The sequence below is a fragment of the Sphaerodactylus townsendi genome, linkage group LG05 (assembly GCF_021028975.2).
Source record: "Sphaerodactylus townsendi isolate TG3544 linkage group LG05, MPM_Stown_v2.3, whole genome shotgun sequence".
Taxonomy (NCBI): Eukaryota; Metazoa; Chordata; class Lepidosauria; order Squamata; family Sphaerodactylidae; genus Sphaerodactylus; species Sphaerodactylus townsendi.
The window spans coordinates 61,174,241-61,200,369 of record NC_059429.1 but is presented as its reverse complement, the minus strand read 5'-3'; the positions used below and the strand labels follow the sequence as shown (position 1 = coordinate 61,200,369).

The 26,129-nt window shown below is 42.4% G+C and overlaps 1 protein-coding gene across 8 annotated transcripts in view; it reads left to right on the top strand.

Moving 5' to 3' along the window:
• The window catches only part of PATJ (PATJ crumbs cell polarity complex component), a 211,710-nt gene that overhangs the window by 18,876 nt on the left and 166,705 nt on the right, over positions 1-26,129 (top strand). For 7 of the 8 annotated variants that reach the window (XM_048496109.1, XM_048496108.1, XM_048496103.1 and 4 more), the window contains 5 exons: positions 3,341-3,562; positions 5,404-5,494; positions 9,595-9,686; positions 10,321-10,462; positions 11,999-12,133. In XM_048496109.1, coding sequence (XP_048352066.1) covers positions 3,341-3,562; positions 5,404-5,494; positions 9,595-9,686; positions 10,321-10,462; positions 11,999-12,133 — 682 coding nt within the window. The remainder of the gene's footprint in view (positions 1-3,340; positions 3,563-5,403; positions 5,495-9,594; positions 9,687-10,320; positions 10,463-11,998; positions 12,134-26,129) is intronic. The other variant, XM_048496111.1, reaches the window with a different exon arrangement.

Sequence of the window (26,129 nt, the reverse complement as noted above, 5' to 3'; positions counted from 1 at the left end):
GGACTACTGTCTGTCAGAAGAGGGAGTGTAATGCTCTGAAATCAAACCATTTCCTGAAGTAAAATCTTTCCTAAGTGACACCTGTGAGTGTCTGTGACTGTTTTGCAACTAAAGTGACAACAACATCTCTGAGACCAACAAGCTTTAAAATCCTCTCAGGTTACCTGAGAAGCCTACATCAAAGCCAGTAATAAACTTTTTCCAGTTTGTTGAAGTTACAACCGTTCCAGTTTATTTTGTCTGTGAGTGTGTTCCCAGTAAGAGTGGTGACCATTAAATCAGTTTGTGGGCTACAGTATATATTGGTGGCAGCGAGAAACAAATAAATTAATAGGAAGGTTCCTGAAACAGCTGACAGGGATCCTTCCTGTAACTGAAGCCAGCGGCCTCTTTCATTATATAGGGCCTCCTGAAGATCTCTAATAGCAGGTGATTCTTTACTTTTTCAGGGAGCCCATTTCATAGAATGGGCACTACAGTGGAGAAAGACTAGGTTATGGTTGATGTCAGGTGAGCTACCTCGTGTAACAGAACAGAATGAGCCCCTTAGTTAACACATGGGGACATATGAGAGTAGTCCTTTTCATTGGTTGGTCCAAGACTGTGAAGGATTTTAAAGGTCATCAACAATACTTTGAATTGGCCTTGGAAACAAACTAGCAAAGTAAATTTGTTTTAAAATAAGCAAGATATTTTCTCATCAGCTATCCCTGTCCATAATGTATGTGGCAGATTGTATTATGAATGAGGGAAAGGTATGCTGTTAAGAAATACTCTTGATTTTTTTCATTTGCTGACATTTTCTTTGGCTGAATCCTATCACTAGAAAGTTGCAAGCCTACTCTTGGAAGCCTTGATCAGACTGTTCCATGACTATAGATTTTTCTAGACTATTTCTGAGTCCCTGTTTCACAACCTATCAGATCCTAAGTGCATGTCAAATTTCTGGGTACATACTTGCAAGTTCTAGAAGAAACATTCAAATCCTTGAAACTGCATGGACCAATCAGTTTGATTTTCGTGCTGTCATTGCTCTCATTTGGTAGTACATAGGGTTTTTTTAATCCTTAAATTTCTAGTGCCCAAGCATTAATTTTAAATATAACTCATTTTTCCTTTAGGAAGCCCAGAACAATAAATCTGAGACTCCCGTTGAGTCTCCCATGAATGTACATGTATCTTCATCCACTTAATTGTGCCTGAAAGATTGTATATGACCTTGGTGTTAAAATTGTTCATATATAGATCAAGTTCATTTATTATTTCATTTACAAAATTGGTACCTTCCTTTCTGCACTTACAATGGCTACCAAGGCATGCATCATAAAATCACATTATTAAAACAATGTAAAAAAGAATTAACTTGTCCCAAACTGTAGAGGACTTTGAAGGTCAAGGCTAACTCCTTGAATTGTACTGGGAAACAAATTGGGGAACAGTGTAGGTGGGTCAAGATTGGAGTGATATAGTCCCTGCAACCCATTCCAATCAAGAATCTCACTGCAGCATTCTGTACCAATTGGAGTTTCCAAACTCTGCTCAAGGGCAGCCCCATGCACAGCACATTGCAGTAATTTAATCTAGATATTACCTGGGAATGCACCATGGGCTAGAACCACCACAAAATGGCACCTCCCAATCCAAGCCCAGTTAGGTGATCCGGAAGGATACTGTGATTGATGATATCAAAATCTGCTGATAGCTACAGGAGAGTACAGAGTCCATCAATTGCAGCCCTTGAATGTTTGCTTGTGATGACAGATGGGATTTTTCCCAATGGCTTTGGGGAGTTGTTTGTTACAACTTACATTTGCAGTCTTCAGTACACTTTCCTGGGAGTAAGCCTCACTGAATGAAGTGGGATGTATTTTTTGAGTAGTACTGGTTAGGAGTGCTCCATGAGTTGCTCTTTGCTTCCAGTTATATCAGCAGGCATGAAAGGACAACATGTCTTGGGATTGGCACTTCAATGCAAATGTGACAAAAGATTTTTTAAAATACAACGTTTGCCCTAACCTTATAGAAAGACAACTCTATTTCACTTTAGAATAGTAATGTACAGCAAAGAGCCAACTTGTATTTCAGTTCAGAATATAAATGAAAATGGGAGAATTAAAGAGTTGAAATTCTAAATGTTGGCTATTCTCCCTCTTCTACAAAACTGTCTCACATAATAAATGCTTTCCCTCTTACTATGTCTTTGGAACACCTGTCTTGCTGTAAGGAACAAAATGTTATGGCTTTCAATAGCATATGTCACATTATCATAATTTACAACAGGCTTGAGTGACTAAGAATAGAGGTACAGTGTAAAAAGGACAGTAACAAACACTGAGATGTTAAATTTGGAAAGCAAATATGATGACAGATTGACTTAATGAGCCAATGCAGGCCTGTGTGTGTATGTATGTATGGGGGAGGGGTCTTCCCTGTGCAAAAACCTGCTTAGATGAATGATCTGTATGCATGGGCAGTATAGTGTCAGATGAATTATGCGCAGAAAATCTCATCAGTATTTGTGTGCCTGCATGCATGCTAGTGGAAGAAGGTATCACCGTTTGTGTGGACAGCTCTTCACATGTTATCTTTTTTTTGGGTAGGCCATTCCTTGTAAGCAGTTATTAGTGCTGGTAAGGCATTCTGAATCTGCACTGGTCCTGAATTTTAATTTGGGAGAAGCCAGATTATTGACCTTTGATGGAAAACTGTTCAATATTGAGTTGAAAATCAACTTGTCTGTGATCTCCCAACCCGCCAATTACCTCTGTTCCAAAGAGCAGATTTGTAGCTTTCATCTCCATCAATGTCCAAAATTTTATACTCCTGCCACAATGGTGGATTAAAACTCACTCTTCAAATTCTGTCGCCAAGTGAGATCCTGTTTCTAACCATATTTTGATGCAAGTCTACAGAGCTCCTTGAAAACAAATGATGTAACAGTGCAGTTTGTGAGTCACATGAGACTTTTTCAGTAGCACTACTTTAAAATTTGCCCAGTTGCTGCTCTGTTCAATTGCATGTTTTTTATTTGAAATCCCAAAGCTACAGGTTGTGCTGCAATAGCTAAAAACAATGTGACTCTTTTTCTTATGAAATAACCGAGACCTCCTTAGTAGAAGAAGTGCCTGATGGCTTGTGTGGTTAAATTTTAATCACTATAAAGAAATATGATTCTTAATATTTTGTCTTTTTATGTTGCTCTACTTATTAATTTAATGGCATTTTGCATGGAGCGAGTGCCTTATGAAAGCAGGAAAAATGTATGGTTATAGTTTGGCAATATATTATTCTATTTCAGTTACTAATTTTAACTTTGCAAAACTATATTTCTTACTTGAAGGATGGGAGGCTCAGAACCGGCGATCACATTTTGGAAATTGGAGGCACTAATGTACAAGGAATGAGCAGTGAGCAGGTTGCTCAAGTGTTGAGGAATTGTGGGAACTATGTTAGGATGGTTGTTGCAAGGGATCCGGTATGTGAAATAACTGTGACGCCACCAACCCCTTTGGCCCAGCCTGTTGGTATGCTGACTCCTTTTCAAGACAGAAGTTTTGGCACAGTGAGTATCATAATACTATATTGTTAATTGCATTGCAATGCACATGACCAGAGAAGATCCCATATAGATTGCACAATTATACAGTTATTGGACCCTCAAATCTTGAAGAAGGAGAGTTAGGGTTTGGGTTTTCTTGGCTGTGTGGCCGTGGTCTGGTAGATTTTGTTCCTAATGTTTTGCCTGCATCTGTGGCTGACATCTTCAGAGGTTGCACACTGTGTTGCACACTGTGTCCAGACTTCCCTCTGTGATACACCTCTGAAGATGCCAGCCACAGATGCAGGAGAAACATTAGCCACACAGCCCTGAAAACCCACCACAACCAGTTGAATCCGGCTGTGAAAGCCTTCGACAATACAAAAAGAGTTAGTGTTTATACCCCAGTTTTCTCTATCGCAAGGAGTATCAAAGCAGCTTATAATCCCCTTCCCCCCTTCCCAGTAGGTACTTTGTGAGGTAGGTGAGGCTGGGAGAGTTCTGAAAGAATTGCGATGGTCCCAAGATCATCCAGCAGTCTTCATGTGGAGGAGCAGGGAATCAAACCTGGTTCTTGAGATTAGAATTCACCACTTTTCACCACTATATGATGCTGAGTCTTGATAAAACGTTCAGTTCAAAAGATATCTGACCCTTCCTATAATCACCAAATTTCTCTACGAAGAGTCTCATTTTTTTAGCCTCCTGCATCCCAAGGTAAAAGATTTTTCATTTCCTACGTCTGATATTTTCATTTTCCACTACTCTTCCAAGCCCGAGTGCCTCATCTTTGTGACTGCAAGTGTGAGTGGGTAGAATAATCACTTTCAATTGATCCCCACAGTTTTCACAACCTCTGTGGGGAAAACTCTAGTCTGTTGATTGTATTTATGTTTAGGTATTGTTAAACTAAAATAAATCTTAAGTACTATTACCATTTCACCCCAAGAATTGTATAATCTCAGCCTCCAAAGGCAACCCAAATGAAATTATTCTACAGTATTTTTTTAAAAAAACTTTTTGATTAGAAATTAAGCCTCTAGTACGTTAAGAACCTGACACTGGTTTGTATTTCCTGTCTGAATATTCAAGGCAGATGATAACATTTTGATGTTTTATACTCCACATTAATATTTGCTTGTAAAATCTTGCTCTAACAAATTTAATTTTGGCCATATTCAAATGTCTGTCAAAAAAAAGAAGCTTTTCTCAGTTTTGAGTAATTAAAACCAACAAATGCTACCCAAAGTATACATGAGGTCTTGAAATGTAAGCAAAGCTGTGCTTGTACTCCATCTGTTTCTACTGTGCTTTTTCAATGTCTATGTGGAATATTTTCCTGTGGTTTCTTTTCCCCCCTTTTCAATTACAGCTAAAATGTTGTGGTAGAAATATTGTGTGATCACTTACTCTGTGGCCTTCATGATGAAGAACTTCTGAGGTGACTCATATTCCAAAATGTGCAAAAAGTCTGAGAGATGGTTTACTAAAAAAATGTTATCAGTACAAAAGTAAAATAAGTCCCCAATGTCACCATTGATATTTCCAGTTGATGCTTATCGTGAGAGAACATAAAAAGAACAACTGATCTTATAACCTATGAGAATATGATTGATAATCAAGGAAAAATAAAACTTGGCAAAAAAATTAAAGGAAGTGGAAATAATGTTCAGTGACTTTTGTATTGTCAAATGGTGACAAGCTTAAAAGAACTTATAGCTGCAAGAGGGAGGACAGCTAAGAAGAAAAGTGGATTTTGAATAATTAATAGCCACTGCAGAAACTTTGTTTGGAACAAATCATTAGAAATTTATGTAATACATTCTATATATAAATGTCAACTTTACTAATTGTTTATTTCACAGGAACATGAAATACAGGAAGTTCAGCTGATGAAAAAAGATGGACAAAGCCTGGGTATAACAATTGTTGGTTACACAGGAGTTTCTGACAAAGGTGGGCTTTAAGCTGACTGTACTTTTAAACAGTAAAAGATGCTTTGAAACAAATATCTTGTGTTTAATGTAGAGCTAGACAGCTAAACTGAAATTTTAAAAAAATAAAATTTATGGCTGGTTCACCTAGGTTTTTTCCTTTGAAACAAGTTTTCTTCATCTCTTCTGCTGTTTATAAACTTGTTATCTGAGCTGAAAGTATTGTGATAGAAGCAGAGATGTAGAACATCCAGAAATTTTGAAACTGTTGGGGACGAGACAATAAGTTTTTCTCCTATTGAACAAGGAAATTGGAAGGAAATTAAATATGTGGAATACTTCATAAAGCTAATTTTACTGTGTCAGTAACATATAATACACCATTTATAACTGAGTTTCCATATACATTTGTACTACTTGACATATTTATGAAATTGAGACATATAAATTCCCTCAAGCATAATCGCAAATGCACCCAATACTAGAAAGACAGAAGAAAATAACTGTAGTATCCTCAAAACAGCACAAAGAGACCATTATTGGCTATATTTTAACAGCAAGTTTAAGAAAAAAAAAGTTCTTATTCATGCATGATTTACAAGGTCAGATCTCAGAAGGTAATTAATTCTACAGGGCCAGAACTCTAAAGACTGTGACCCAGGCTTAAGTGAATCTCACCCCTTCATTTGATGGGCCTTTGAACTAGAGATAAAAAGTTCCTCATTTGTTAATAGTTGCTGGATAGAGGCTACCTGATTGAGATGGGAAGGGACCTGGAAAAAATGTTCAGAGTGGTTGATAGAAATAAAAAAAGACAAATGTCAAAGACAATTTGAACTTCTAGTATTCTGTTGAAACTCACCATTGTCTATGAACACAGTGATCTTTCTGTTTCTAAACTGAAATCCTCTGTTGGGAACTAGAGTGAAAACAAACTCAGTTTTAAACTATTTTTTCTGTATTTGGACCTTGTTGGTGACCCTCAGCCTATTAGAGTTCCTAAAATCCCAGCTTATCTCAGTTCCTAATGGATCTCAGCACCAATCAATGTATTTTCTGGCTCTGGGGTAGTCTGGAATCCAGGTAACTGTCAATAGTGGTAATTCCTTCAGCTTCCCACACTTTGAAAGAGGGAAAGATTCAAACCAACCCCTTTCCCCTACTTTTAGAAAACCAAGAATGCTCTTTTTCCATGTTAGCTAGATTAATGCAAGAAAGGCTTGTTCTTTGTCCTTATAAAGAATAGATCCACTTGCAAGGCTCCCTGGACTTCAATGTAAGAAAGTAGTGTGGATAAACTTACATAAAAACCTTCATACCATAGATTTTGAATGAGTAAATTCTAGTGTAAGAAAGCAAGACTCATTCAACAGAGAAAACATTTCATAACATTTCTTTTCAGTATTCCCTAAATTTTCTAGTTTTTCCATTGGAAAAATTGAAAACATGTCCTTAGAAAAAAGGGGAAAAAGAAAAACGTTTTATCTAGCCATCCACCCATTTTTTCGTCTTTGCATCTCTAGATAGAACTTGTAAATGTTCATTCAAAATGAACAGAACAAAATTAATTGTCATGTGATAGTTTAAAGCATGAGGCCTTGATCCTAACATATCACAAAGTATATATTTGTCCAAAGTATAGGCTCTGGGTTGGGAAATAGAGACAGGGACGTAGGTATAGATTTTTATGGGGGGGGGCTCGGGGTGGGACCACACACCCACTCACCCCTAGGGCATGGCCACGCCTCCCCAAGCCCCACCCCGGCCTAGCACATAAAAGCAGCTCTTCAAGGCCGGGGATGGCGGACTCCCCCACCCTTCCCTCCCCTGCACCCCACCAGCCGGGCTCCCAGCCGGCAGCTGGCAGTTCCTTCTGCCCTCCCCTCTGGGCAGAGGCATAGAGAGAAAATGGAGCCCAGTGCAAAATCTGAGTTTTGCTTTCCCCCCCCCCCTTCCCTGGGCAGCCACTGTGATGCTGGAATCCACCCCCAAACAGCATCACTTTCAATGGTGTTTAAACTGGAGAGCCCAAATTCTCCTTTTAAATCCACCTTAAAGGGAGAATCTGGGGTCCCCAGTTAAACAACATTGAAAGTGATGCTGTTTTGGGGTGGATTATCACCCACCATGAAACAGCATCACTTTCAATGTGGCTTAGTGGTTAAGCGCAGGTGCATTCTAATCTGGAGGAACCGGGTTTGATTCCCTGCTCTGCCGCTTGAGCTGTGGAGGCTTATCTGGGGAATTCAGATTAGCCTGTACACTCCCACACACGCCAGCTAGGTGACCTTGAGTTAGTCACAGCTTTTCGGAGCTCTCTCAGCCCCACCCACCTCAGGGTGTTTGTTGTGAGGGGGGAAGGGCAAGGAGATTGTAAGCTCCTTTGAGTCTCCTACAGGAGAGAAAGGGAGGATATAAATCCAAACTCTTCTTTTTCTTCTAAACTGAGGACCTCAGATTCTCCCTTTAAATCCATGCTGAAGGGGATGGATTTAAAAGGAGAATCTGGGGAAATGTGAGGGGTGCCTGCTGTCAGGGGTGCAATTGTTAAGATAGCAGCACCAAACTTTTAGGGTATCTTTAGGAGACTCTCCTAATGATACTACCCAGGTTTGGTGAAGTTTGGTTCAGGGGGTCCAAAGTTATTTACCCTCGAAGTTGTAGCCCCCATCTCCTATTACCTCCCATTGGAAACAATTGAGGATGGGGCACCCACTTTGGGAGTCCATAACTTTGGACCCCCTGAACCGAACCTCACCAAACTTGGTTAGTATCATCAAGAGAGTCTCCCAAACAATCCCTGAAAGTTTGGTGGTGCTAGTCTAAACAATTTGCCCCCTGCAGGCCAAAAACTGAAAAACACTAAAATGTTTTAAAAACCCACAAACGGGTGGGTGGAGCTTCAAACATGAATGGGGGGTTGAACCCGAGGAAACCCCCCCCCCCTTACCGACGTCCTTGCTTGGAGATTTTGCAAGTGGAGCCTGGAACATGTGGGGTTTGGGTTAGAAAGGGACCTCAGCAGGATACAATGCCATACAGTCCACTTTCCAAAGCATCCATTTTGTCCAGGGGAACTGATCTCTGTTTGGAGAGTAGTTACAACAGTAGGAGAGCTCCTGACCTCACCTGGAGGTTGGCAACCCTACCAGTTAAGGGTCCTTTTGATGTAATAATGGCAGGCAAACACCTGGTCAGATGGTCAAATTGCTTTGGGTTTTGTTTTTTTTTGCCGCCTTATAGTTGCACTTTATTAATCAAATGTCGTTCTACAAGAAATGAGTGTGCTCTGCAATTTTGTCATGTTAATGTATGACAATATGAATTGTATATGCAATGCAATGCAGGGGTATTTGACTACAAAACCCTTCCTACTTTACTCATATCCTTTTCTTGTAATTTAAAACCTTTTAAAGGTTTCTTAACTAAACTACTGCAACAAGAGAAAAACTAGCTATTCCCTTGTTAAATTAGGCTTTTTACCTTGTTAGAGTCAGTACCCTCAATTCAGAATATTTAATGTTCATCTGTTCATTCTAATTGGGATGACAATTACCCAAATGTAATTTTAGTTAAATTGTCAAGGTAAATTAAAAGTAAGGTGCTTGTTATGCAGTGGCAGGGGAGGGTTATTTTTTTAAAACAAAAACTGTCTCAATTTTGCTTCACTTATGCCTCCTGATCTAGAAACACTGCAACTAGTTTTCTGTCTCAGCCAGGTGATTGCTTGTAGCAAAAACTTCAGATGTTTCTTCATCTAAGCACCTCTCTCTGACTTGCTGTGTAGCAGAGGCATAGCTCCAAGGGGGCACACGACGCACCGGGCGTCCCCCCTGTGGGGGCGTGGTGGGGTGTTCCGGGGCGGGGGCATTCTGGGGCGGGGCGGGGGCGAAGGACGCACCAGTGTACCAGGCACTTTCCCCCTTTGCTACACCTCTGCTGTGTAGTATGGAATACAAAATTTTATTGTGACATAAACCTACCTGAGCCAGTGTCTGCTTTTAACCAATTATCAAAGGATTCTTTGTTTTTTTACAAACTGTTTCTCTGGGATCTTTGCAAAATGAACATCTCCTAAAAGTGTTCTGACAATTAAGTCTTTCTTTTGGTTTTTACTTAAAGTGGAATCTTCTGGGATTTTTGTCAAAAATATAGTACCTGGCAGTGCTGCAGAACACAGTGGTCAAATAAAAGTTCATGACAAAATTATTGCTGTAAGTACATCTTTCTTGGGACCTATAATTCTTGCACTGCAAACCATTATTGGTATTGCAGATTATTTTAAGTTGTCCTTTACACAGAGCAGCTGCATGGTAGCTTCTGTACCATGGTGAGATCCCTCCTGCCCAGCTGGTTTCCACTGTAATAGGAAAACCACACACAATGTGTCCAATCAATGCATTATTCACATGCAGCTTCCACTTGAATAAGATGGCATCATAGAAAAGCAGTTACCTTATGGCCGTCTGGAAAGGGCATGAATGAAAACTGATCACAAATTCACACTTATGGAAAGTCCCTAAACTTTTATTAGAATGCCTAAACTCTTTTGTTAGTAAACCAAGTATCTATACATGAGGACATTACCTGCCACCAAAAATTGATTCTAGATTTAAGGGTGGCTAGTCTTGATTGACTTTAATGACTGAGTCCTTTTGTTTCTTATGTGGTGATGTTTAGAACTGAGTGATCATATTCCATTTCATCTGGATAGCAAAGATTTGTTGCTGTGTGTATATATAGAATTGCATCTTAACAAGCAAAACAAATTGTCATTCTCATCCATTTCATGAAGTGTGTGTTATGAGTTACAATGTAACAAATTGACTAGTTATCTATGTACATTAGGTTGATGGGATTAACATTCAGAATTATACTAACCAAGAAGTTGTGGAGGCATTGCGTAATACAGGGCTTAGTGTACACCTTACATTGCTTCGAAAGAAATGGTGTTATACTGACTTCCCTTCAGAAAGAGGCTCAAACAGAGGTAATTTTACCCTCTTTCTTTATTAACCATGAAAATATTCTAAGTTGATTTTACTGAACACCTGATTTTTTGGGGGGGAGGGGTCGTAAATGTTTCATGGCAGAAGTCTCACAAGAACATTTTTATATTCCAATTTGGATAATTCTGTAAAGCAAGGGTCCATAATCTTTCTAGCCTATGAACACCTTTGGAATTCTGACATACGGTGTTGAGTGCACGCATAAAATGGCGACCACAGGAAGCAGAACCAACCACACAGAAAAAGCCCAAGTGCCGGGGAGAAGAAGGGTAATTTTAACAAGTACACTAGGGAAAAAAGAAAAAGAAGTGAAAGATAATAAAACCAATCTTCTTGTGGCAGTTTCAACTGAAACAACATTGTTTTAATATGCACAGTCAGTTGACTGAATAAGAGCATTTCCTGGCCCCATTCACTTTCTAAAAGCACTTGGTAGGCACCAGGAAAGGTGTCAGAAGCTGCCCTAGTACTCACAGGCACCACATTGGGGACCCCTGCTGTACAGCCAATTAAGTCAGGATATTTTTTATTTTCAGTATTTATGTACTGTTTTATTACTTGAAGTGGTTGAAATCTACAAAATATCTTCCTCGTTCATAGAAACATGATCTATTTGGTACATCACAACATGCATTAGAATTGGTCATATGCTTCTGAGGGTTCAAGATTATGTTACTATACATAATCTGTTATCATACACAATTTGCCACATATTCCTGGTAACTTGTTGGTTTCTAACAGCCCTCAATGATTTCTAGTGTAATGTGGTTGCATACAACATGGCTATATACAAAATAGTAGTTTGTTCTGTTAAATTCTTCAGATGTGCCCCTGTTCTGCAAATCTTCTGTTCTGTAACTTAGTTTGATTGCTACCAGGAGTATGGCTGTCTCTGCAATAACATCTCTCCTATTCAATACTCTGCTTCAGGACACTGCTGTTTTTTATAACAAGATGAAGTGTGTGTGTGTGTGTGTGTGTGTGTGTGTGTGTGTGTGTGTGTGTATAATTCTGTAACGTTTTGGTGTTCTAGAAGGTCTAGAGAGAATGTATGTTTTGCTATCATGCCGTTTTCACTAGGGGCTTCTTATTTGTTAATGATATTTAGTGAGGTGTTTTTTCATCTTTGAACTACCTTTGGTTCATGGGAGGGGAGAGATTTAACTAAAAAACAAAACATCAGCATATGTTATGAAATAGTCCTTACAATCCTAATTCCACTAATTTCTAACTTTAAAATGGCACTTCCTGTGAGGAATATTTTAGAGGAGTGGAAAAGCCAAACAATAGTCACTCAACAGAGGAATACTAAAGGTGTGTGTGTGGAGTAATCCATAGTAAGATACTGTGTATCAAGTTGAATGTCATACCACAAAAATCAGACTCACTGTGGGGTGAGAGGAAGAAAATGTGATCATGTCCAAAATGGAAGCAAGCTCATCTGAGGGGCCTGATATTGTATACCATCACCTTTTTTCAAGTGCATAACTGACCAGAAACTTTTGGAAAACTTACAGTGCAGTCAAACATGCCAGCCATAATCCTGTCTGGAGCTGTGGAAACTGAAATGAACTTAGTTAATGAAAGTGAAGAAGCACAAGAGCAATTGGATAACTCAGAAAATGAAAATCAGCAGAAACTACTTGCAGTGGGTAAGTCAGACCTCATTTGAAAGGAAAATTGTTAATTATAATTTTGTAACGCTGTGCTACAGAAATAATATTTTATGCTTAGAGGTCAGAAAGTTTCCAGTGCTTCAAATTAGTTCAATTCTAATAGTCTTGCTTCAATAACAGTTGGGAAAATAGAAAATTCACTTCAGCTGAGACAGTGGCCTGTTTGGATTCAGCAAAGCAATTCTTATATTTCTCCAAAATCTCTGGACACAGGTCTGATTGGCTGATAGTTCCTGTAAAAGCAAAATTGATTATTTAGGCAGTTCAGTCTTGGGCGATGGGGAGAGCTGTGTCCCAGCTGGGGACGGTGCAGCTGAGACACCTTCTAAATGATTTGCTGTGCTGCGGCCAGCTCTAGGACGGCAGAGCAAAAAGCCATTCTGTGGATCTGGATCACCAGCACAGCAGCTCTGGTGTGGAGAGGGTAGGCAGGAGTCCTAACAGACAGGACAGCTGCCATCTATCAAGGGAACAGAGAAATTGGGAAAGAGAGACCCGGCAAAATCATCCCAGCAAGAGGAGAGGCAGGAGAAGGCAGATGAGCTCCCAGCCACCATCTGACCCCACCCCCCGACCCCAGAAAGGAATGAGGAGAAGGCCAGTGGACATTCCAAAACCCAAGGGGAGAGAAGGGGGTGCCCAGATAGGGGCATTCAGATCTCCATGATGATTAATCCCCCCCCCCCCAGGAGACAGCCATGTTGATATGAGGAGTTCATTCTTGTGGAAGGGTATATCAAGCACTCATATGCAGCTCCCCTCTTTACTTGTGCCACTGACAGGGTCCCTTCTCCAGATGATGTGGGTGTGCCACAAGAATTTCAAAGAAAATTCATATTCCTTTGGTTGCTTCAGTCCCTATCATTCCTTCTGGATCAACTTTTGATTTGGCTTTGGTCACCAAACAGGTTTCTTTGGAGCCCCCAGTTAAGAAGACCGAAAAGAAGGTTACAAAATCCCTCCAAGCATTTGTCTCCTCGACACCAAGGCTCATGCACTGAAGCATCCACAGTCTGATTTCTCAATTCATCCACTGGAGGTCTCCTTTTGACGTCAATTGCCATTGTCTCTAGGGCACCAAAGCTTGCTGCTAGTGCATCTCCAACTTGATTCTCCAGTTCATCTCTTGGAGATGTCCTGTCACTGTCAGTCACCATTATCTTTTTGATGCCAAGCTTCTCCAGTTCTGTCTTGTCCATCTCCTCAATGTCATCCTTTGAATTCTCCACCTGGATGGAGTCCCTCTCACAGTCATGGTTGGATTTTTGAGTCCAACCATATTGAAGCGCCTCCTCATTGTCTCCTGTCATAGACTCTGCTGTTCCTACTAGTCCAGAGGTCCTGTGTCATCTAAGGATGCCTTCCCTGATGTTTAGCAAACACTCCTCTCCCTCCTTATAGAATGAAGTTTGGGGTTTCCTCTGCCTCCTTTGGATTGGGACAAGTGCTTGATGTTGATGCATCATTCTACCTGTCAGCCGCAAAATTTCCACTCTCACTCTTGCCAGTCTTTCTATGCATGTTGCTTTGGAATGTATAGGCCCCTATTGGTGACGTACCTCCTCCTTGTCATATCCCTTCTCATCATTCTCCTAAGTCATCCATCAAACAGTCTCCAACATCAGAACATGAGGATATTGTTGATTTACTACATTTCCATCAGAATCCAGATGATGGTCATCCTTATGATTCTATTGCTGAGGCTAATGAGATCTCCATGACTTCTCTGGAGGACAATGTCAGTGATATGGCTCCTGGGTCTCCAATGGAGGACCGTGAACTCTATTCAGAGCAATTAATTCAAATGGCGAAAGCACTGGGCATAGGCTATATTCAGTTGCATTTTGACAAGACAAAAATTATTTGTCTGCTTTAAAGATCCTAAGAAGGGCAAAGCTGCTTCTTCACAAATCATTTCTAGATGGGTAGTTTCTGCCACTAGATTAGCATGTAGCAATGCTAAGATGGATTTTCCACTTCAAATTAAAGGTCATCGCACCAAGGTCCAAGCCTCTTCAGCTGCTTTTCTTGCAAGGCTTGACCTCCATGACAAATGTAAAGTGGCAACCTGGTCTGCTCTGTCCATGTTTCTCCAGCATTATTCCACTGAATTCCAGGAGAGATACAGCTATTGGAAGAACAGTTTTACAGTTGTTTATTTCATTGACAAGCCCATAAACATTTCCATGGTAAGTGAGCTTGCTACTCTCTCATGTGGAACTGCGCTGAAGGATGATGAAAACAAAGTAGCACGTACCAGTACAGTTGTTCATTGATTGTCTTCTGTGCAGGTATGCATTTCCCCCTCCGTTCCTTGTTGTGGCTGCCATTTGCCTTCCTCGTGCTCTTCCATTGTGGTGAAGGGAGAACTGAGGAAGGAGTACTCTCTCTGCCTCTATTCGTGACTGTCTAGGTAGAAAACCAGACTGTCTGAGTGGGGAACCAGTCAATCATTTCTGGATGAGAGTAGGGAGAACACTCCAAGTGCTCTGAAGCTTCTAGAAGTCTTCTGATCAGTTCCCTGTAGCAAGGCTGTGCCTGCGCAGTTCCATATATGCCTGTGCAGAAGACAAATACGATAAAGTGCAGCTTTGTCTACTTTTCCCTACCTACTGAACATCTGTTTCTGTTAACAATAAGGAAATATCAAAATTATCTCCAAGTACGATATTTCCTGTTAAATAATGAAACTTTTTCACAGGTAGGCAGGTAAGTATTATTTTTCATAAGATATACTTTTCATTTTGATGAGATACTTCAATACCAAGCTGCATCTGTATCCTTCCATTACAGATATATTACACTGTAGTATTAGTAACATTTGGTATTTGTAAGGAATTCCATAGAAGCAGAAATAAAAGGCTTTTTGGGTGCAAAAGTCCGTTTATTAAGACATCTTAGAAAGCTCACGTACACGTAGTGGCAGGAATGACTCTTCCCGCCAGAGGCACAGGTTATAACACCATTCACCCCATCCCCCCTTCCTGCTTCCCATGGGAACGGAGTCCTCATCTCCCGCGCAAAGATAAAGTCTCCGCCGAAGAAGCTGGCCCATCGCCCGGGCTGTGGAATGCACTCAAGGTTACTTCACCATCAACACCATTGAATCCTTTACACTCTGCCTCCCTTAAAGAAGACCCTTCCCCCCCAGGTTTATGCGGAAAGGCGCGGTGGAAAGCAGAAATAAGGGTGGGGGCTTCAATATTCTCGGAATAAACCCATTGATTATACCCAGAGGAATATCCCACCCAAGAGACTAAATATTGCAAGCGTTTGCGATTAAAGCGCAGAGTCCAGGATAGCGTCAATTTCGTAGTGCTTGTGACCATCAATAATAGTCGGTGGGGGCCTCTCCGGCGGGTCGTGCCAGGCATCGGAAGCGGGAGCCTCCTTGAGCAAGCTGGAATGGAAGACAGGATGAATGTTACTAAGAGAGTTAGGCAAATCTAAGCGGGCAGTGACATCATTAATCACTTTAGTAATCTGAAAAGGTCCCACAAATCTTTTGCCAAGTTTGGAATATTTATGCACGTCTCTGAGATTTTTTGTAGATAAATACACCCAAGAGCCCACACGCAGAGGAAAATCCGAGCGGTGTTTATCCGCTTGCAGTTTTGGGAGTCCTTCGCTTGTTGTAAGGCGGTCTGGACCGTCTTCCATCCCTCGACTAGGGATGAAATCAATTGTTGAAATTCTGGGGTCCAAAGCTGCCGCGGGTAGTTGTGGCAACGGCGGGAAGGTGCGAACAGACACGATTTCAAATAGGGTTTTCCTTTTCCTCCTATGAACCCTATTCTTCTAGGCGTACTCCGCAAACGGAATAAGCTCGCACCAATTGTATTGGTGGTAGTTGGTGTAACAACGTAAATACTACTCTAGGGGGCTGTTCATTCTCTCCGTCTCGCCGTCACTTTGAACGTGGTAGGGGGCGGCGATGGCCGGGCGCTGCCCCCAACAACCCCAAAAACGCTTTCCAGAACTTTGAGATGAATTGGGGGCCGCGGTCGGAGACCACCTTAACGGGGGCGGAATGGAGACGGTAAACATGTTGAATAAACAGCCGTGCCAACTTAGGAGCGGAGGGGATGGAAGCACATGGAATAAAATGGGCTTGTTTAGAAAATAAGTCCACCACCACCCACAAAACCGTGTTGCCATGACTTTCGGGCAAATCTGTAATAAAATCCATGGAGATGACTTCCCAAGGGCGGGAGGCCACCGGGAGAGGTTTCAATAGCCCATGGGGCTTTCCCGGGATGGTTTTGGCTTCTGCACAAACCGAGCAGCCCTTAATGTATGCCTCAATGTCTTTGCGCATTAAGCGCCGCCACCAGAACTGCCGGCGGGCTAAATGCAGAGTTTTCAAAAGCCAAAATGTCCAGCCGAACGGGCATCGTGGCAAGCTTCAAGAACCTGCTTGCGGGGGAGGCACGTACCAACATTCCTCCGCCAAACTCCATTCTCCAAAGCGCAATTGGGAGTCACTTTCTTCCACTGGAGGTTGCGGTGCAGCCCCGCCTCTTCAAGTTCCCGCAGGAAAGGAGAGACGAGACTAGGAAATGGGGGTGGAGGAGGAGTGAACGTTTGAGATGGGTGACAGCCAACCCCAACTGGGAGGGGGAAAGAACAGTGCGTGGAATGTCTCGTAAGGCAGCTCCACCCCCCTCCCCGGGTAGGCGCGAGAGCGCGTCAGCCAGTTTATTGGTTTTCCCAGGGAAAAATGGACTGTAAAAGAGAAACGAGAAAAGAAATCGGCCCAACGAAGTTGTTTTGCGGACATCTTGAGGGGGGGGGAAAGAGCTGCCAGGTTTTATGATCCGACCAAACCTGAAAGGGGTGTTTAGCCCCCTCCAGCCAGTGGCGCCAAGTGGAGAGTGCTACTTTGATGGCCGCAGTCTCTTTATCTCCCACAGTCCAGTTGAGTTCAGCACCAGAGAATTTCTTAGACAAATAAGCACACGGAACCAGCCTATCATCTTTATTTTTCTGCAACAGGGCTGCCCCAAGTGCTTTGTCCGAGGCATCCACGTGAACCACAAACGGGAGATCTGGGTCAGGGTGCTTTAGGATAGGTTCGGTGGTAAACGCAGACTTTAAGAGTTGAAAGGCTGTTTGACACTCCTCAGACCAGGAAAGGGGGGCCCCGGGCTTGGCGGACAGTGGATCTTTACCCTTAGTGCGTAAGAGGTCTGTGAGAGGGAGAGTCAGTTCAGCGAATTGGGGTATAAAGTCACGATAGAAATTAGCAAAACCAAGAAAAGACTGGAGTTCTTTGCGGTTGGTGGGGGCAGGCCATTGGAGGACTGCGTCAATTTTAGCAGGATCCATTTTCAAGCCCTCGGGCGAGATCCGGTAACCCAAATAGTCAATGGAGGTCTGATGAAAACAGCATTTGGAGAGTTTGGCAAAGAGAGAGTTGTCAAGCAAGCGTTTCAATACCTCCCGAACCAATATTTCATGCTCTTCTATGGTTTGTGAGTAAATTAAAACGTCATCTAAGTATACCACAACTCCCTTGTACAATAAATCATGGAGAACTTCGTTGATAAGGGCCATAAAAGCCCCGGGGGCCCCACTTAACCCGAATGGCATGATTAAGTATTCAAACTGCTTCCATAGAAGCAGAAATAAAAGGCTTTTTGGGTGCAAAAGTCCGTTTATTAAGACATCTTAGAAAGCTCACGTACACGTAGTGGCAGGAATGACTCTTCCCGCCAGAGGCACAGGTTATAACACCATTCACCCCATCCCCCCTTCCTGCTTCCCATGGGAACGGAGTCCTCATCTCCCGCGCAAAGATAAAGTCTCCGCCGAAGAAGCTGGCCCATCGCCCGGGCTGTGGAATGCACTCAAGGTTACTTCACCATCAACACCATTGAATCCTTTACAGTATTGTTGTTTCATGCTACATTTTCACCATTCCAGAACATTCATAGGCTAATGGAAATGATTCTAAAACTGAATAAGTGATCTGTAGCATAAAATTCTAACTTCAAATACTTGTCATTTGGTAAGATTCAATTTTATTATACAAATGGTAAAAACCATTTAGGGTGCAAAGATTTAAGAGTGTTTCACACTGGTAAATACATTCATTTACTTTTTCTTGCTTGAGAGCTAAAAGCAGTCATTTCATTTCAAACATGGTTTGATACTAAAACACAGTCTATAAAAATTCACCCTGGAACAGAATTTAATGGCCAAATTAAATTCCAAAAATAGTTCTTATATTAAAAATGCTGACAGGCACTTAATTATAATAGCGCTAAAGTAAAACACCACTAATGTAATGCCCTGTCTAAACTCTGAAACACCTTTCAATGTTAATGTAAAAAGTGTGTTTTATAAGATGTCTTGCTTCTCTTTTAGTTCAAATTGTGCTAAACTGTAATTAAAACTTATGGTTCCTGTGGAGGTTTTAAGCAGTGAAACAGGCTAGCAAGCATGTTTTGGTGCAATCAATGAAAAAAATTTCAGAGGGATGGGCCAGGGGCATTCCTGGGGATAGAGCTAACTCTAGCTGGCTTCCACTGGCATTCCTGCCAATGGATCCTGCCCTCTGAGCCTGCAGACTTACACCACACGAAAGTGTGGCAAAGGCTGGTTCCCCAATGGGCCTATCAATGAGGCAGGAAGGCTTTTAGATTTTCCTCCTTTCTTTGCTGTCTAAAGCTTCTTTGGAAGCTATGTGGCACCATCTTCTCCATGCCATCCCCGGCTGCCACTGTGCTTCCCCCACACATCTAGATTATGCTGCTCATGTAATTGGATATTCTAAAGAAATCTGCAGGTTCCCCATCTTTATAATTGCTGCATGTAAATATATCTGCCCAAATTGCATGTGTGAAAATAGGGTCATCAATGGGTTGGCTTAGAAGCAGTCTGCCAGTCTGGTGGCATGGCTTGGCAGACATTCGTAAGAATATTGAAATGTGCCACAAACAGAAACCAGAAATCAAAGAGTATGCAAAGTAGTACTTCCAGATGACAAATCAGTGAAGTGAGTTAAATGCATGTAATGTTTATTTATACAGAAACATTTTTTATTTCCATTTTACATCTGGAAAATTCAGATTCTTGGGAATCTCATTCTCTCACAGTTGTTTTTATGCTGAGGAGTGAGTGGAAAGGCAGAGATAGAAATGCTTCAGCCAACTCTAGATTCACAAAGGGCTGGCTAATTCAATGCTGGTAGAAAACAACAACCCTTTGTGCTTAGATGTACTCTGGTAATTAAAAGCATTATAATTATGGTTACATATTTAATATTAGTAGTTATATGTTTCATTGCTATCTATGGTGTTTGATATGGTGGTAATTATCTGTGCTATGTGGTCTCTCTCTGAGCCGGAGGACATCTATGGGTCATTCCCACTAATTAGCCAGGGAGTCAGGAACTGACTTTAACTTTCTCAGTCCTATGTGGGTTACCCTGTCCTCAGTTTCTTTCCTGCCTCACAGGGAGAAGCAGCAAACCAGTTGGCTTTCTTGCCTTTCTAATGTTCTTCACCTTTGATCTTTTCTAATCTCTGATCTATCTTCCTAGCCTGTCCCTCTTTTCTCCTCCGCCTTTTTATCCACCTTTTGGGTGAGAAAGCACTGCCCTTTTCCCTTTGTGCTCTTTGGCTGAGAGACCTTCTTTCTTTAATTCCCATGAGCAATCTGCCTCATTAATTGTAGCAGTGGGAATGGAAAAGAAAAGGTCAGCAGATGGATTTCTCTTGGAGGAGGACATGGAAGTGCCTATTGCTGTCGGAGAAGAGCCAGGTGTAAGCTGGGCAAGTACGACCTACGTGTAGATCCGTTTGCTTCTATATCAGAAACAGAAAGTGCTGGCTGTACTGCCCAAGGTTAGGGGTAGGGAAGGGCTCCCTGGGAGATACATTCCAGTTCACTTGGAACAGCCCAATGCTGTACATCTCCCCCCCCCCCTTTTGGTCTCTTGGGCAGGGTGGTAGCAAAAAATTAAACCAACAGACTCTGGACCATAGTGGATATCCTGTGCTGGAACAGGAGACCATGGTTCTCCATCCTCAGTTTCTTACCACAGGGGCACATGTACTCCTTCCCCAAGCTGCAGACCTGCTGACCAGGGGGAGGACACAGTACCATGACGTTGCCAGTCTCAGGTTAATAGCCTGGCTGGTGACCTAAAGACTTGGCCTCAGAGGATCAAGGATGTATTCCTTTCCTCAAGGAAGCCATCCATGAGGAGGTCCTGTGTCTACAAATGGTATAGATTCAATAAATGGGCCCTTGCTTGGAGAATGTCCCCTGTTTCCTACTCCCTGATAACTATATTTGAGTTTCACTTACATCTGAAACTCTCAAGTCTATCCACCTCCTTTATGAAGGTGTATGTCTCTGCCATCTCAGCATTCCACATTGGTTCCTTTTCAGTTTTTTCCCCCAACGCTCCTCAAAATAAATTCTCATAGGGTTCAATAATCTCTGCCCCTCTGTCAAGCCTCTTATCCTGCAATGGAGCTGCAGACCTGCTGACCTTGGTCCTCTTTAGACTCTTTGAGCCATTGGCCATGTGCTGTCCTGATACATTATCCAGTGGGTCTGTCTCCATTTGAGAGGCCTTCAGCAGTTTTTACAACCATAGCAACAGCCATTTTACAGTCTTTGGAAGCTATGTGGCACCATCTTCTCCATGCCATCCCCGGCTGTACCAACTCAGTATTACGAACTCAACATTTCCGTGGGGTTCCCAGACCAGGGTAGTGCAGCTTGGCCTGGTGGATAAGGAAGTGAAATGTCCTTCACGGAAAATATTAGTGGATGAAGAAGGTCATTCAAATATTCATGGATGTGAGCTTATCCGGCTGGGGGTTGACCATGAACAACATTCCAGCATAGGGGCTAGAGGTTACCCAGGAATCCAAATTGCTGATCAGTTTCTCGAGCTCAGGGCAGTCTTTTGAGGCCTCTTAACCTCCCAGGACATGATACATTGCTTTCATGTACTAAGGATGGACTGTATAGCAGCAAAGACTTACCTGAACAAACAGGGAGAGTTGAAGTCATTTGTACTCCATTGAGAGGCACTGAGGATACTGGTCTGGGTGGAGAAAAACCTATTGTCTCTGAGAGGTGAATATATCAGGTGTAGTAGGTATGCAAGCAGACCGGCTCAGCCACCAGCAAACCAAATGGGTGAATGGACCCTGAAAAGAGAAGTATTCTATTTGATATGCAAACAACTGGGTGGCCCCCAGAATGGTTCCCTTCTCCCGCAAGAACTATCAACTTCCAATGTTCTTCTCTTGATACTACCACCAGAAGGCAGAGGTGACAGACAGAGACAGAGGGGGGAAATGGCGCCCGGGGCAAAACGGAGCCTGTGCACTCCAATAAAGATGAGGTTGGGCAGTGTGGTAGCTCTGCCAGCTGAAGTAACAACCTGCCTGGGCTGCTGCTGAGTGTGTGCAGCTCAGCCAGTCCACCGCCACTCCTTCAGCTGGGCTGCCAGCCCACCCCACCTCACTGCCATCGGAGCACTCCGATGGAGGTCAGGTGGGGTGGTCCGGCAGCTCGACCAGTTGAAAGAGTGGCCTGCTTGCACCACTGACACACGCGCGTGTGGCTCGGCCAGCCGAGGCCTGCCTGTGGGGTGGGGCCTGGCTGGCTGCTTCATGCAGCCTAGATTTCATCCTCTGGGTAGGCTGATGGCCCGCCTTGCCTCGCCCCCTCTGGCTCGGCCTGATGGGCCGAGGCCTACCGGGAGAGGTGATGATTCATGTGGAGGGGGCAATTTTCCACCTTCTCCCGCGACTCAACAGGGGGCGCCTGTGGCGTTTATCTCCGGATGTCCCTATTATAGCTATGTTACTGATGACAGATACCTTAGTGACTGACTAGCCAAAGAAGCTCCTGTATGTGTTCCCTCCTCTTCCAGTTCTACCAGACTCTTCAGGAGGACCAGAGAACAGAGTGCAGAGTCATGGCACCATTCTGCCATCAGACCTTGATTTTCAGTAATTCAACAGATGGTGACAAGCCCTCCAAGGCATCAAGACCTTCTGCAGCAGGGGTCACCATTTGAACCAATATGGGTCATTTCTGTGACTATATACTTAAAGACTATATTTCTAGTTGCAGTCACCTCAACAAGGTTTGTGCCAGAGTTAGGGGCACAGTCTGCAGAAGATTCCCTATGTATGTTTCACAAAGACAAAGTGATACTTCGTATTAATCCCCTGTTTTATCCAAATAATAATTCCACGTTTCACAGAGAGGAGGAGATCCACTTATCCTTCTTCTGTCCAAGCACCAAACATGGCAAAGAAAAAATCTGGCATACTCTGGATGTCAGAAGAATGTTGAAGGCCTTTATTTTAAGGACTCAGGAGATCAGAAAGACTGATGCAATGTTTATTTTTGTATCACTACCCAACAAGGCCATCAAATTTTTGGCTCAATAGATTAGTCAGTGCCTAAGAGAGTGCATCTCAAAAGTTTACAAGACACAGAATATGCCTCTACCTTCAGGCATCACGGCCCATAGTGCAGCAGCTAACATGGCATTTGCCGAGAATGGGTCTATTAAGGAAATCTGCAAAGTGGCTACGTGAATGTCTATATCCACATTTATAAGGCATTATAAGATTAATTCCTACAGCTCTGCCGATGCTGCCTTTTGACGGAGAGTGTTTCAACACATTGTAGACGATGACCCATGATGATTCACCCTAGTTAGGGGACACTGCTTGGGGAAGTTCCATAGATGTCCTCCAGCTCAGAGAGAGAATGAACATTGGTTACTTACCTGTAAAGGGTCCTTCTCGTCTGAGCTCAGGAGGACATCTCACCCTCCCAAGTCATTGTGGTGTTATGATAAGGCAACTCTGTAATATATCTGTGTGATATAACTGTAATCTAACTTCCTGTTCTTTGCTCATTGTTACTTACGCTTGGTGTTGAGCATTGTTATATGTTGTTCATTCTGTGTTACTCTGGCTCTGGTTATCTGCTAGGTTGCTATTAATAGGTGCTGAGTACTGCTGTTCGAGGTACCAAAACTGAGGACAGGGCGACCCTCAGAGGACACAGGAATTAAAGTCAGTTTCTGCCTTCCTGACTGATTGGTGGGAATCACCCATAGAGGAGAAGGACCCTTCATGGGTAATTAACCAATAGTCATTCTTGAAGTAGTATATGTGAAAGATTTGGCAGACCATACACTGAACATGTCAGCAGTGTAGCTAAAAAGCCAAATGCAGTTTTGGGCTGCATCAACAGTACAGTGACCAGTTCATGTGAAGTGATAATATCCTTTTGTTGTGGGTAGATTTTTATTGGAGTATTGTGTTCAGTTTTGTGCATGTGGTTTAAGAAAGATGTTGACAAGCTCGAATGTATTCAGAGGAGGGCCACAAAGATGGTGAGGGGTCTGGAGTCCATGTCTTACAAGGAAAGTTGAAGGAGCTTGGTATGCTTAGCCTGGAGAGGAGAAAACTGAGAGGTGAAATGATAGCCATCTTCAAGTATTTGAAAGACTGTCATATAGAGGATGGAGCATAGTTTTCTGTTGCCCTAGTCGAACCAGAACCAGCAGGTTGAAATTAACGCAAAAGAGCTTTCAGCTATATATTAGGAAGAACTGTCTAACAGTTATAGCAGTTCCTCAGTAGAACAGACTTCCTTGGGAGGTGGTGGGCTCTCTTTGGAGGCTTTTAAGCAGAGGCTAGACCGCCATCTGACAGCATTGTTGATTCTGTGAACTCAGCAAATCATGAGTGGGAGAGCAGGAAAGTATGAGCCAGTGCTTGTCTCCTGTCCTTTATTACATGCTCTGGATAATTATGATCTCCACTTCGGGATCTGGAAGGAATTTTCCTCAAGATTGGCCAGGGATCCTGAAGGCTTTTTGCCTTCCAGTGGGCATAAAGCAAGGGCCACTGGAGGAGTGGGGGGGAAGATAGTTGTGAATGTCTTGCATTGTGCAGGAAGTTGGACTAAATGACCATTGAAATTCCTTCCTACTTATGTTTCTGTGTTTCAGTTAGGTACACCCATAAATTAGAATAAACTTTCGTGGTAGGTTTGTTTAATACATCTTAATATGTTATTTCAAAATTTTCTTGAAAAGGAAAAAATAAAATTGTCTTCAAAGAACTGGCTTTAATAAAAATTAACCCATTTAAAGATTTGTGATATAACTGAGCAGCAGTGGCGTAGTGGCTAAGAGCAGGTGCACTCTGATCTGGAGGAACCGGGTTTGATTCCCAGCTCTTCCACTTGAGTTGTGGAGGCTTATCTGGGGAATTCAGATTAGCCTGTGCACTCCCACACAGTCGGCTCTCTCAGCCCCACCCACCTCACAGGGTGTTTGTTGTGAGGGGGGAAGGGCAAGGAGATTGTAAGCCCCTTTGAGTCTCCTACAGGAGAGAAAGGGGGGATATAAATCCAAACTCCTCCTCCTCCTCCTCCTCCTCCTCCTCCTCTTCTTCTTCTTCTTCTTCTTCTTCTTCTTCTTCTTCATGAAATAATTATCTTAGTTTTCCCATTATCTTCTGGAGTCCTTTTGTGTATTTATCTGGGGCTTCCAAGGTCAAACAAAAGATACAATAGAGTCTTGGAATATCAGCTTATCTGCTCTGAAAAGAGTAATTCTAGTCAGCTATGTGGTAAGGAAGAAACTCCTTGAGATCATTAAAAATGATACCAGGTTCAAATGTTTGAAAGGAAATAAATATGTACATGTTTACTTAGAAATAAGTATGTATTCAGTGGGCACTCTTCCAAATGAAGTGTATGAATGAAATGGAATCAAAGACATGACGGATCAGTGACAGATCAGTCTCCCTTTCAAATTCTCTCCTCTAGAGAAATTTGTTTTAACCTGCATGGGAAGGAAAATCGCCCCTTTTCCCATTAGTCTTTAACTAAAGCCTGATCTACACATGCAGCATAATGACCTGATAGAGCCTTTCAGAGTGGCTGAGGGCAATACCTACTTAATGCTTCACCAAGAATAAACTCCTAACAAATTTAAAATGTACTCCTCTGAGAGAAGCCAGTGCTGCGCTGGGTGTTGTAATGCAGGTGAACTTTGAAAAATATAATTGCTTGCCTGCAGTCTGTAGAGATGCAATCCATTTTGGAGGGTGCCAACTCTAGGTTTGGAAATGCCTGGTGATTTGAGGGTGGAGTCTGGGAGGGTGGGGTTTAGGAAGGAGATGGCCCTTGATAGCATATAGTGCCATGCAGTCCACTTTCCGAAACAGCCATTTTCTCCGAGAGAAGTATAATAAATGTTTTAAATAATAAATAAGCTATTTGTGTAGACTAGAGATCAGTTGTAATTCCAGGGGATCTCCAACCCCCATTTAGAATGGTAGACCCCTCTGGAGATTGGCAACCCTAGCCACTATAGCTTTGTGACTGGTCTTTAAAACTTTCCATTGTTTCATGTGTAGATCAGGACTTATGCTCAACACTTCTATAGTCCCATCTTTTCTGGACCATGGCTTGGATACAGACTAAAGCTTCTGCATGCACAAAGATTTTTGCCCACAGAGCAAGAGTTTCCCACTTCATCCTTCCAGTGGTGGCCCAAAATGTCCCCTAAAATCTTGGGGAAGGGCTACAACTGGAGAAGGGAGGCCAGAAATTATGATGGAAATCCTTGCTTCTGTGACAAAATTAGTCTGGTTCTGAAGCCATGTTTAGTCCTTATCAGGCTATTTGGAGGTGGGTGCCATTTATTTTTCTTTTGGGTTAATTTGCTGTTTTTTTCTGCATGAGAGTCTTTCAAGTATGCAGAAGCCTTTAGCTTGCCTAATAATGGCCTGTTTTCTCTGTGACCAGCTGATTTAATGTTAGATATAATGATAACACTACAGCCTCAGTCACTTAGGAAATTATGTCGTGATTCACTAAATTTGATTTCTTGGTAGTGTAAATCATTGTAACTATAATATATTGAAATCCATTTTTAAAGTTCAAGATGGGATTTGTAATT